At 49.9% G+C, this 13252-nt stretch overlaps 1 protein-coding gene and 1 pseudogene across 2 annotated transcripts in view; one reads left to right on the forward strand and one right to left on the reverse strand.

Annotated features, from left to right (window-relative positions):
* Nucleotides 1-8589, forward strand: part of CACNA2D4 (calcium voltage-gated channel auxiliary subunit alpha2delta 4) — a 107581-nt gene extending 98992 nt beyond the window's left edge. For both annotated transcript variants that reach the window (XM_085049359.1, XM_085049360.1), the window contains 4 exons: nt 4701-4818; nt 6029-6141; nt 7250-7332; nt 7581-8589. In XM_085049359.1, the coding sequence (XP_084905485.1) occupies nt 4701-4818; nt 6029-6141; nt 7250-7332; nt 7581-7667 (401 nt within the window). In that variant the 3' untranslated portion in view covers nt 7668-8589. The remainder of the gene's footprint in view (nt 1-4700; nt 4819-6028; nt 6142-7249; nt 7333-7580) is intronic.
* On the reverse strand, nt 259-1312 carry LOC146442737 (uncharacterized; annotated as a pseudogene).
* Nucleotides 8590-13252: the final 4663 nt, after the last annotated feature.

Here is a 13252-nt window from a genome sequence, read left to right on the forward strand (position 1 = left end):
ATTTAGCTGGCTGAGCTGGTGATTGAAGGTCTGTCACTGAGAGGTTGATAAAAGAAGGAACACATAAACCTCCTGAGGAGGTGCAGTCACAGACAGCACCATCACTCATTGCTGTGGCCTGGCTGGGCCTGTGGCCCATGTTCCATGGCATGTCCTTCACCGTGGCTCCCAGCTGGCCTATTCTTCTCAGCTCTTACTCCCAAACCAAAGACCAACCCATGCCTTCCTGCAGGAAAAGCTATATGGGTCTTGTAGACTTCAGTTATTAAGAAGTAACTTAAGTCTTCTTTTCCACACCCCGTGGCTTAGCTCCTTCTGATAAATCCCAGCCCAGCTCTGGGATAAAGCAGAAAGACTTTGGAGCAATTCAACTGATAAGTATATGCTGGAGCTCATAAATCCACTCCTACAGGCAAGTTAGAAATTCCTCCAAGACAGAGTCCAGACTGTGGCTGTTTGTATCTCCCTGCTTCCATATCTAGCTTGTATTTGCCAATTTGCTCTCTGCCCAGCAAGACGTATGTGTGAGACAGAGATAGAGAAATAGAGACAGTTGGAATGTGTCTTACTGTATGGAGAAGAGGAAGAGCAAGAGAGGGTGTCTGCAGATGAAAAAAATGAGTGTCCATGTGTGTGGGGGAGTAGCAGGGTGGAAGAATACTATTGGGGCTAGAAGAAATGGATTGCACATGTTGTTAAGAAGGGGCTGTAGATTTTTGCCAGAGACGTTAACATTTTCTTGACTGCATGCCAAGGCTGGTGTATGTGAAAAATATGAAGCGAAGGAGACATTTTGTGAGAGAGAAATTGAGCACACACATTTTTTCCGGGTTGTGTGCAGAGGAATTAACGATCAGGGATCTAATGCTCTCCCTTGCCTGACTGTGTACCTCTGGCTCTGCAGCACTGAGCCTATTTCTGCTTCCCAAGTTCTCTTGTTTTCTGGGAGGGTGAGACTTGCTGTTGGAATATGGGCATGATGTGTTCAGACTGCACTCCTCATACAAATCTGCTTTTCAGAGGTGGTGAGAAGACATGTTTGCTGCCACAGATTTTTCACTGCTCTCAGCATCTCAATTCCTCTCTGTATTTATAAGGGCTTCTGCTTTTATGGACATCACCACAGCCTTGAAAGCTTTTAATTAAGCCAAAAATACTTCCAGCCAAGGCATGCAGCCTAGAAAGAACTATTTCTAGAATTCTGTAGATCCTAAAAGTTTCTTTTTTTACTGCATGGTAATGTACACAGGAGATATTTTACAAGATAATTGGTTAAATTCTATGTTTGATATTGGTAACTAAGTGGCAGATTTTGTCACGTGTGCCAGAGTAAATCCACTGACTCGGGTGCATGATTTATGCTGGTGGGAAAGAGTTCACAATCTGGACTCTATAGTTCATAACGAGGCACAGCAACTGCCTTTGCTGCTCAGAAGGATTGGTTGCCAAATGTCTGACAAAGTCTTTCTGGAAGTGCAGATGGTAGCAACGACAGCCTGGAATTAACTCACTCTTTGCTATAAAGTTTGCAATTTGTTATCAGCTCCTCTGGCTGTTTACTAATCCCTGACCAGCAGCCTCTCAGGGCGCTGATAACATTTTGATGTCCAGCATGTGCATGCAGAGGCTCAGCCTGAGCCTTTTGCTGATGATGTACATGCTACTGAACTTCTCAATACTACTGCAGCTGCATTGCTTCCCAGCAAATTAAGTAGCAGGCGGCTTAAGCATAATCTCTGTCATAGGTCTTGTCGCTGTGCAGGAGTTAGGAGATTTTAAAGCAGCTTCTTTTCATTCAGCTTGTGCCAAAAAAAAAGTAGTTAAGGTCTGTGCAGGGCACTTGTGCCAGTTTAAAAGTACACCTTGGTGTTGGCCATGTTTATCCTGGGTGTGGTTTGTGCAGTGTCTTTAATTGATTTGCCCCTTGAGGGGCCTGGTTCTCCAAGCCCACCATGACAGCCCTCATTCAACACTGGCTGAGGCTGAGAGACCTCAGATCAGCTTCCATTCTGCATTTTCCAAGCTGATGGTCTCATTCACCCCTCCCTGCACCCCATCCTTCACACCACTATATTTCATATTGCTTTAACTCCATCTGCTTTGATGATGTTGTAACAGGAAGCTGGAGCTAGGGAGGGATGTCATTATTTACCAGGGACAGGGGAAAAATGAGGTTCTGTTACATCAAGACCCTTTGCCACTCATGACATGAGCCAAATGCTAAATTCTTGCAAGCAGTTTGCCCCAGCTTTATGAGGTCACCTTTGTGGTCTTCACAGAGATTTTGTGAGCATGAACTGCACAGTCCATTGCCAACAGCTGTGCTGCAGTGGCAGTGCTGTAAATCCAGGGACAGCTCAACAGGGCTTCCATGGTTTGTGGCTGAGGGACCAACGTGTGGTCTTGCCACAAGCATGTCCCTGGTTCAGACTGTGACAGCCTGGCCACCTGTTTCAGGGTTTGGAGCTGCTTCACAAGCCCCAGGTGAATTAAGGCTGAAAGAAAGGGCTCCCACTCTGTTTTTCACACTCCTTTAGTCTTAGTTTGGGGACTTTCCTGGCCAGAATACAGTCACCAGCCCTGGACTTGGTCAGAGCTAGAAAGCATTCACAGCTTCTCTCCTTACAGCATACGCAGGTATGTTCTGTAAGTCCATCAGAGGTGTCTAAGCCTTTAAAATTCACCTCAGAAACAGGGTCTTCTGCTCATCCCAGATCTCCCCAGGAGTGTCTGTCCCTGTGATGGGTGCTAGTCAGAGGCAATCTCCACTGGGAAAAGTGGGAGAGGCTTTTCCTTGCTTCTGCAGTGTGGGGTTTGCACAGAGGGACAGCGAATGGTGGCAGAGCACAGCCAGACAGCTCCTGGCTGGTGGCAGAGGTGCTGCTGGCCCTTGCAATGACAAGTTCAGCTGATTAATTCAGTGTGAACCCAGGGTGAATACAGAGCAAGGCATTGTGCTGCAGTCAGGCTCTGTGTGCTTTTGAATCTGCAAAATGAACCTAACCATGACACCAAAAGGTGGGTCCCACAGGCTGGGAGGATTTAAGCAGGGGGCTGCCTCCTGAGTGCTGTTTTTTGAGACTTCTGAAGAAAAGCACAAAGCACAATTACCAGAGACTCTGCACTGCAGGGAGGGGTTTGAGTACCCATCATATTCACCTGGGCAAGGCATTAGGGGGAAGATTGGGCTGCAGTTCCTAGCTCTTAATGGATGTCTTGTGTTGCTGGATTGCCATGCTGGAGAGAAAAATCAGAGAAAATCATGCAGTTTTTCTCTCTCTCTCTTGTAATCCACGTTGTTTGCACGGCAGGCTCTGCAGGGAGGTGCCTGCTGCTTTCTGCCTGCTCTGGCAGTGCTGGGGGAGAGGAGACCATTGCTCTCAGCAGTGAGGGTTTTACAGTGATGCAAATCACCATCCAATCACTGATGCCCTCTTGATGCCTTCTTACCATACATTTGCTGATTAAAACCCAAGTTGCTGCATTTTTTAATAAAACTTCAGCACTTCTGCTGCAAGGGATAAATTGGGCGTCCTCAGTGTCAGGAGGACCTCGTCTCTCTGGTCCCCCCAGCAGGGCTGCCTGTGGCTGCTGTGTGGGTGGAGGGCTGCAAAGTGAGGCTTTTGTGCTCAGACCCAAAGCTGATGTAGAAACCATTTCTTGTGCTTGCTGCTGGCTGAGCCACAACCACCTCTGCCCTAGCAACAAAGCCTCACATTTCCATCAGCAGCAGTCCCCTGTGGCCTGCAGAGGCAGGAGCTGGCTTTGCTACCTCCAACTGCAGAAAATAATTGCCAGAAGGGCCCAAGGCAGTAGTTTCAGGGAAGACAGATTTTGCTGAACTCCTAGAAAGAATGCTCTTGCTTCTTTAGGGAGGCTTAGTAAGGCAGCTCAGCTCCCCCTCATCCCCAAATTAGTTTGGGAGTCCCACAGAGTGTGACTGATGAGTGATGGAGCAGCTGCTCCCTCCAGGAGCCAGTGCAGTTCATTAGCTGGGTCTCTGCTGGTCCTCAAGAGCTGTCATCTGTTTCTCTGTGGTCTCAGGCCAGATCTGTTTGCTGCTGGTGGTTTCTTCTTAACATGACACCTATTGAACCCCTCAGATTTCCTGCTGTGGGCTTGCTCTGAAATGTCAGGGGGCTCAGGAGGGATCAGCAGTTGGTGGAGAGCCCCAGCACAGACATGCTGGGTTCCCACAGGGGCAGAGCCCTTGGCACAGGCACAGAGGGACAGCCAGGCACAGGTTTCAGTGTTTAAAAATGTGCATGGACCAGGGCTGGCTTGGGCAGGAGGGATTTCATTAATGCTGCTGGTTCAGTAGGAGCCCTCTCTGCTCCTTTGAACACAGCAGTGCCTGTGCCCAAATGTCCCTGCCTGCCTGGCCAGGGGGTCCCTGGGATGCATCTTCGGTGTGGCAGGGTCTGGGCTTGCTGGGGGAAGGCAAGTGGAAATATTGGAGGCATTTCTCACATAGGCTGGTTTTCCCACACCACCTAGTGGGAGCAGGGATCACTGCCTGGCTGCTCTCTGCAGCATCTTCCCTTTTTGTTCTGCTAGGCACCTGCTCTCAGCCACTGCTGGGGGCTAGCAGGCATGCAGGGGCAGCAGCCATCAGCAGTCTGGAATGTTTCCATCTCAGTGCAGGCAGCTCCTGTGTGCTCCCCTGTTCCTAACTTGTCCCCTTTTTTGTCCCCTGGCAGCTCACAAGCACAAGAAGCACGACACACTGCAGCCCTGTGACACAGAGTACCCTGTGTTCGTGTATGAACCAGCCATCAAGGAGACCAACGGCCTCATCGACTGTGGGGACTGCCAAAAGTAAGAGCTGCAGCTTCCCTTCCATCTGGGGCCTTGTCCAAGGGCCTGCTGCTGATGGCAGCACCTGAGGAGTCACTGTCACTGTGCCATGGCATGGCCACCGTGACATCCCCAGCCCTGGGCACTGAGCACAGCTAAACAGCCATGCTGGGCAGAGAGAGGAGAAGAGAGCAGGGTACTGATTTTTGACAAAAGAGAGAAAAAATTAGAACAATCTGTTAATAAGCAGAGGTAGCTGGAGAATAACAAAAACAGTTTAAAAATATATATATGTATATTTTATATATATATATTTATATATTTTTATATATTTATATAGTAATATATGTATATTTATATATATTACATATATATTTAAATATATATATATTTCTATTCCACAAATTTCAGAAAGGAATTTTTTCTATTTTTTCATCCATTTTGCTAGCAAGAGATGAACAGTCAAAAGTAACAGAAAAGTCATTGTGAAAAGAGGCTGTTTTCAGTGGTTGCATAGTGCCATCAGCAATCATGAGGAAAGGTGACAAAAAGATTAATTTGCACTGATCCAGCTTCTCCTAACGTGAGGAGGTCAAACAGATCTGACTGTAATTGCTCTTAAAGAAAACCCCAAACATCCTACCTAGTCTGTAGTCTTGTATCAACTGCAGGAAAGACTTAAAGGTTAGAAAAACAGCCTCCACTAGTCAGCGTGGCTTTAGGAAAACCAGGCCTTGCCAAACATTGTTTCACAAGAGATTGCAGATTTGATGACAACATAAAGTTACTGGGACCCTCTAGTTCTCTCCCAGTAACATGAAATGAACACAACTCTGCTCCTGGCAGGAGCACAGGGTATAGACTCCCTTGCATTGTACAAGCACACACATAAATCTACATTAAATAGGCATTGACATACCTCTGGGTGACACCAGGCCTTCTCAGGTGTCACCTGCTGTGATGTGCTGGGAGGACTTGTGTTGGGGTTGGTTGGTTGGTTGGGTTTTCAGGTTGGCTTTGACTTTAGTGCCTAGCATGGAGTTGTAGGTTTGAGGCAGTTCAGAGCTTTCTGAGGCCAAAAAGACATGCTCATGCCCACTGGGTCTCTCCCACTTCCTGCTGACTCCCTGTTTTCTCTCCATTCCTCTGCTGTGGTCCAGGCAGTCCCAGGGCTGCTGCTGTGCCCTGTGGCTGCAGAGCTGTTCCTTGTCTCACCTGCTCTTCCCTGCAGGATGTTTGTGGCCCAGCAGATCATCAGCAGTAACCTCCTGCTCCTCGTCACGGATGCTGTCTGCGACTGCAGCGTCTTCCCCCCTGTCCCAATGGATGCCAAGGAGGTCAAATATATCCTTCCATGCTCAGCAGGGATTCAGGGCTCCATCGTGGAGCATGGCAGTCATCTCCATGTTTGCCAGGGTGGAAAATGGGCTCCTGTGTTGCCTTTCAGCTGGTAGAAATATGGGGAAAGATGTAAAATGTGCTATCTCTAAAACAATAAATCAGTCCACTTATATAAAATTAAAATATAAATAAAATCCATGCAAACTTCCTGAATAAGCTCCAGAAGGCTGCACAAAAATACACAAATTTGGACATAAATTCCCCAGTGCAGCAATCCCACCCAGCCTTCCTGTTTATAAGCCAATCTACAAAAAAAATTTTAAAAAAAGCTACAAAAAAATAATCTAAATAAATTATTAAATGCAGCCTAGAAAATATATCAAAATAAACATCCAACAAATAAAAATACACAAAAGAAAAAAACCAAACCAAACAACAAAAAAAAAGTGTAATCAAAAAAAGTCATCTAACAAGCAAAATAAAAAATTCACCTCATCCTCCTTCAGCCCCCTGAAATGAGGCTAAAGCCCAGTTTACAAAATATGTTCCAGAGAGAAGGCCTCAGCCAAGGCTGAAGCCTCAAGTTTTGAGATAGTATAGAGCTCTCTGACCTCCTGCTGGGAATGTTTCGTCTTTTTGCTTTGCAGGACCTTAAACTAAGCTAAAATATCAAACTACAAGAATTACAAGCATGTGGGGCTAATGGTGTATAAAGGGCACAAAAATTGAAAAAGGGCATAAAAATGTAAAAAAGGGTATATAAAAAAAAGGCAAAAAATCATCAGGCTTTTTTTTTTTAGAGATTAATAAGACTTTGCTTTGTTTAGTTTTTATCTTGTATTAATTATACCACTGGTTTATATAGTTGGCTATAGCAAAAATAATACTTACAACTATAATTATTATGAATGCTTTTTTGTATTTAGGCTTAGTTTGGTAACAATGAAGTGAGGGGTGTGGAGACTTGGAGAGGTCTGCAGCCCGAGCAGGGTGACCTGTGCTTCCCTTGTCCTCCCTGCCTCATGCAGTCACACCCAGGCAGGCTTGCATGGATCTGTGTGGCTTTCATCCCTTTCCCTGTGCCACCGCGGTGTCCTTAACAGCCTGGCACATAATGCTTCCGTGAAGTGCGAGAGGATGAGGTCGCAGAAGCTGCGGCGGCGCCCGGACACGTGCCACGCCTTCCACCCCGAGGTACCGGGCAGGGAGGGCAGCAGGGAGGGAGGGAGAGCACACGGCTGGATGGCACCTTGGGCTGGAGCTGTGCACAAATGTCTCTTCATGCACTGGGTGCCTCCTGTGCCTGTGCTGCTGGCTGGAGCCAGACACAGCCCTGTGAGCCCCCGAGGGGAATCCTGGCAGGAGGACCTGGCAGGCATCACTCCCTGTTCCAAAGGTGATGGAACACCTTTGGATGACACACCTTGTCTCCCATCTCCCAGGAAAACGCCCAGGACTGCGGTGGCACTGCTGGCATCTCTGTGTCCCCAGCGCTGCTCCTCCTGCCCCTGGTGCTGCTCCTGCGGTGACGACCCGGCAGGACAGGGCTGCCACTGCGAGGGGAGGAGATCCAGGGGACAAAGCCCCTTTTGGGACACCTGCTGTGACACCCCTGTGCCCGGGGTGGCTTTCACTCACCACAAAGTGCAGCACAGTGCCGACGGTGGAAGCTGCTCCCTCCTGGAAACATGTGGCAAAAGGAGATGAGAGAAGCAGCAGCCCAGCTCCTGGCACAGCATCTGTGAGCAGATCCTCCCAAACACCAGCTGTGGGATCATCAGCATGGAAAACCTTCCACCATCAACCTGCTTCCCACAGAGCCACTGGGGTACAGGAGGCAGAGGGCTCACGGGGGCAGATGTGGCTTTAGGGAGAGCAGGAGGGGCAGGGGACTCCATCTGCCTGTCCCTCGGGGAGCCAGCAGGATTTTGAGCAGCTTGGTCTGAAGGCAGCATCCCCTGGTGTGGGGTGGTCCTCAGGCAGGACCCCAGGGGTAGGACATGGCACCAGAGCTGAACTGCACCAACCTAACCTCCAGCTGGACACTGGGATCAGCACAGCTTGACTGGAGAGCTGCAGCCGCGCCAGCTCTGCCGAGGAGACCTCCTAACACTGCTAGAGCAGCATCCAGCTTCTTGTCTAGATGTGGACTTTGCTTTGGAAAGGGGTTTGTGTGACCCACCAAAAGAGACTCACCTGCTCTCTTCATTGCAGAAGCAGCTAAGAAACAGGCACTTTTCCCCTCGGAGCAGCACTGTTCTGCTCACTGCAGCTGCCCTTGGTTGTTCCCTGCCCTGAGCCTGGCATTCCCAGCTGGTGGGCATGGGCTATTGATCACAGAGCTTTATGGACAACGGGTGGGGAGCACCCATTATTCTTTTTTGGGTTTCTTTTTGTATGAACTGCTCCATAACATCTCATTAAAAACAAATATATGGCATATTCTACATAGGCACTATAGCTTCAGCATGTTTGGTGGTCATGGCAGCTCTACAGTACATCCCACTGTGGGCACACAGTGTGGGTGCAGGGACTACAGACAAAGCTCTGGTGGCCCCAAGGGAGCAGGTTAGTGCACCAGCAAGGCAGAACCTTTCCTTGGTGACTTTGGGAGCCTCCTGCAGCCCTGCAGGCCCCAAAGCACTGTGGGCTTGGCAAACCAAGATGTCACCTCCTTCAGGACAAGGGCCATCATGGCTTACTGCCTGCCAAACAGCACTGCCCACACCGCTGCCCTGCCATGTGCCTTCCACCAGCTGTGTCCCTGCCCTGCACAGCAAGCACCCACAAATACACTCCAGGCATGCTAGGAATGCTGTCCTTGCCACCCATCTCACCTGACAGTGAGGGGACAGTATCAGTCCTGGTGGGGACCTTTCAGGACCTTAGAGCTGTTGCTGTGGGGGTTTTGCCTTGCTGGAGGTGTTGTTACAGCAGAGAGGAGAGGAGCCACTGCAGTCCTGGAAATAGAACTGGAGATGGAGAAGGTCTGCAGGCTTCAGAGGCAGTGACCTTATCAGAGCCAGAAGCAGCCAAGGAAGATGAAGGCAGGATGGAGGGAAAAGGGCTGCTGTCAAGGCTGAGGAGGCAGGAGCTGCTCGCAGATGGAGGAGCCACTGGCTCAGGGCATCCCCCAGGCTGGCACAGCTCCCCCAGCTCCACGTGCCTGCCCACGGTGCTGCCCTCCCCGGGCACCACTCGCAAGGATGACCTCCCTGTCAGAAAGGATTAGCAGCCCCATCTGCACTCAGCCTAAACAGGACATATAAATACACATTGCTCTGCTGCCTATGAGCCATGCTTGGTTTCAGGTGCATTAATTCACAATAAGCACAGTTCTGCAGAGATACCTGCACTGAGAGAGTGAAGATATGAGTTACACCTGGCTTAGTTGGCTCAGTGAGTTTGTGCACTGGAGGGAAGGGGATAGGGGTGAGAACTGGATTCTTTCTTAAACTGAGAAATGCAAGCAAAGATTTGCCTGACTCAAAACCTGAGCACTCACTAGGAACAGCTTCCTTATATTTTTACAGCAAAGCAGACCATAAGCAAACCTACCCATTTCAGGGCTCCAACACGGGGTTAAGCAAATTCCATTTCATGCTCTGACAGAGATAGTGACTCATGGCCCTTCAGCAAGAGAAAAATCCCCAGGAAGAGCAGCTGCCTTAGCTTCCAACTTCTTCAGCCATGTGCTGGGTACAGCAGATGAAAATAGGTCAGCAAAAGCAAACAGCGAGCTAAGGCCAGAGGATCCAACCAGCAGCAGAGCAGCTGTGAGAGGAGCCATCTCTCCCTTCCAGCTGAGCAGCATCCTCCTGCCATCCTGACACAGCTCTGTAAATCCCAGCTGTCCCTCCTGCCAGATCCCATCCACCCCTGTGAGCACAGAAACTGGAGGCATCAGGGTTTGTTCTGGTAGGGGAAGATGCAATGGGAGAAAATACCCAAGTGGTGCTCTGCCGACAGGAGTGTCTGTCAGACCCACATCCACTGCTGGACACATCAGGGGCTTCACAAGCCCTAAATCTGCAGCTGATTTCCTCACAGGCAGGGGAACAAGGAGCTGGGAAGGGGCCTGAATTCCCTCTGTGACACTTCTTACAGGCTTCAGGAACACCCCACTGCAGGCTGAGGTAACCCTGGATCTCCCCCAAGCTCTGTGGTGGGCAGGGACACACACCTTGCACAGCATCACACACATGTGGCCTCCCCTGACTCACAGCATGGGACACAGCAGGCTGGTGACTGCACCTTCCAGCATGGCCAGACAGGCATGACTTCATTCTACCAAACAGTAGGAAAATCAGCCCTGGATTTCCAGCAGCTGTTTGCAGTTGGGATCAGCCACAAAAGGAGGCTGGCCTGAGCTGGCTTAGGCTTAGCAAAAGACTGGCACAGCCCAGGCTGGGTGGGATCCCACGCAGCTCCTCGTTAGCACGTGCTGCAAACCAGAGTGGCCCTGCTTGGACACACCCAAGCACACTTCTGCTGGAAATACCCACAGGAAATTTCATCAGCTCTCACTGCTTTGCTTGTGCTGCTGCTGCCTCAAATTTTGGGAGCCCTGGCACCCCGCCTTTCCCTAGGCAGGCCCCTGCTGGCAGCAGAGGAGGGCTGGGCACTGAGCCCTGCCTTTAGACCTGTTTGGCTCCTCCAGGGCCAGGCAGCTGCTGCCATCCTTCCCACCAGCGTTACAGCGAGCAGAGCCTGTGTGGCACAGGGATGTGCATGGCTGCTCCCTCAGCTCTCCTCGAGGAAAGGCTGTGGGACAGGGGCAGGAGCTGCCAGCCTTCCTGGAGGCCACCACTGGACCAAGGGTTGGCCTCTCGCAGGCAGCAGGGACAGGGAGCTGCCAGGGAAGTTCCCCACACCAGTGACACCAGTGGCACCAGCCAAAGCCCCTGGCAGCAGGGGCTGCAGCCTGCTGTCACCTTCTCCTGCCCGGCCCTGAGGGACAGAATATCACTTTCAAAGCTGGCAGGAGGCTCCCTGGCAAAGACAGAAATGCCAGCCTGGCTGCCCCTGCAGGCAGCAGGATGGGGGAGCTGGGCTGGAGCCAGGGCAGAGCCCCAGGCTGGCTGCCGTGGCCAGGAGCAGGCAGGGAGGTGGTGGCAGCGGCTGCTCCCTCCCAGGAGGGCTGCCTTCCCGTTCCAGCAGCAGATGCCACCCCACAGCCCCCATCTGCCTGTGCTGGCCCTGCAGCCTGGCCACAGCCACAGGCAAAACTTCTGTTTGGGGGAGCTCAGCTCCACCTGGAGCCAAGACAATCCCCAAACCACAGGCACAGGTTGAGGTGAAATCAAAGCCAGCCACTGGAACTGGCTGGATTGTCATTTGCCTCTCTAAGGGAAACACACCATTGCTCTGGGAACCCAGCCAGGCCAAGGATTTTCCCATCTCATTTACAACTCGACCAGTTCAGTTTTTGTGCTCTCAGGAGCCTCTGTGCTCAGTGGTGCCACTACAGAGATGAAGCTGCTACTAAACGAGATCATGGTAAGTCTCCCAGCTCAGGAACACCAATATCTCTGTAGTTTAAACACGGATTTTACTTAGATAAAGGCAAAGGTGAAGCTTCTGGAAATGCCAGTAAATTCCATCCCTATGAGGGTGGTGAGACACTGGCACAGGTTGCCCAGAGAAGCTGTGGCAGGCCCATCCCTAGAAGTGTTCCAGGCCAGGTTGGGTGTGGCCCTGAGCAGCCTGGTCAGGTTGGAAAGGTGTCCCTGACCATGGCAGTGGGATTGGAATGATGTGATCTTGAAAGTCCCTTCCAACCCAGACCATTCTGTGACCCTGTGATCAGATCAAGCTGGCAAACCAGCTCCATGCCCTCACCCAGGAGAGCTGGGCTCTCCTCCCACCATCCCTGCCCAAGGAACCAACCTTCCCCTGGTGAAAACTTACACTGCAAGGCTCTCACAGCAGTGCCCAGCTGATGTTTCCCCTGCACTTTGCCTTCACTGCTCATTGTTCAAACAGTTGCTGGTGACCAGGTGGGACATTCTCCACAGTGCTGTGCACTCAAGGCCAGTATTCCTTCTTCAAGAGCAGCATGTACCTAGGAATAACCACACATCCTCTCCAAGGAATTATCTTTCTAAGCAACTTCATTCAAACCACATCAGTGCTCCACACTGCCAGAAATCAGCCTGGAGAATTTCAGCTTGGGCATTCCAGGCAGGTAGAGCAGCAGGAGGGTTTGGTTCAAACAAGTGGCTTCTATGCCACACAGGAGGCAGGGGTAAAAAAAAAAAAATAAAGGGAAAAGAACTCATTTTTGCAGGGAAGCCTCTAATAGCTTCAAACTAAACCAGTCAGCTCTTCTGTTCTAATCATGTGCTTTATTTCCAGCTCCTTAGAAAACTGGGCATGGCCTTAGACACTCACCTTGACTGCAGCCCTTTATCCATCCTCAGGATATTGACAGTGAATGAAGCAAGTGGTTCTTGGGAGGGCAGAGTATGACCACAGTTACATGCAGAGGAGGTAGGAAATACAATTTTATCCTGCCCAGACAACTTTTAAGTATTGCTCTGCTTTCTGGAAACAGAATAAACCCAATTCATACTCAAATGTGGCAGCTACTTTTAGTGCAATTTGTGTAAAATCTGATGCCAACGTTCTCCACATTGTTTGAATTTGCTTTTCATTAAAAAAAAACCCCAAAACAAACAAAATACCCCCACCAAAACAAACAAAAAAAAAAACCCACAAAACCAAACCCCCCCCAAAAAAAACAAACACCAAAAAAAAGCAAAACAAAAACCCCAAAACAAACCAAACACAAACAAAACCAACACAAAACCCCCCAAAATATTAGTAATCCATCCCAAGGAATCCATTAAGCCATCAAGGTCATTGACAGGATCTCTTTCTCTTACAAGTCACTGCAGAACACCAATCTTGGGTGAAGGAACTGATAAAAAGCACAGCTCAGCTGTGACCACCCAGACCTGGTGTGAGCCAACCCAAGAGGAGGATTAGATGTATCTTTCCCAGACACAACCACCAATGTCTCCAGCAATGACTCTTTTCCCCCCAGCTCTTGTTCTTTGCACCCTTGCCCCTCTTGCCCACACAGCACAGAAAGACCCAAACTAGACAATAA

Source organism: Lichenostomus cassidix, chromosome 1Ab (genome assembly GCF_008360975.1).
Source record: "Lichenostomus cassidix isolate B80296 chromosome 1Ab, HeHo_3.0, whole genome shotgun sequence".
NCBI lineage: Eukaryota > Metazoa > Chordata > Aves > Passeriformes > Meliphagidae > Lichenostomus > Lichenostomus cassidix.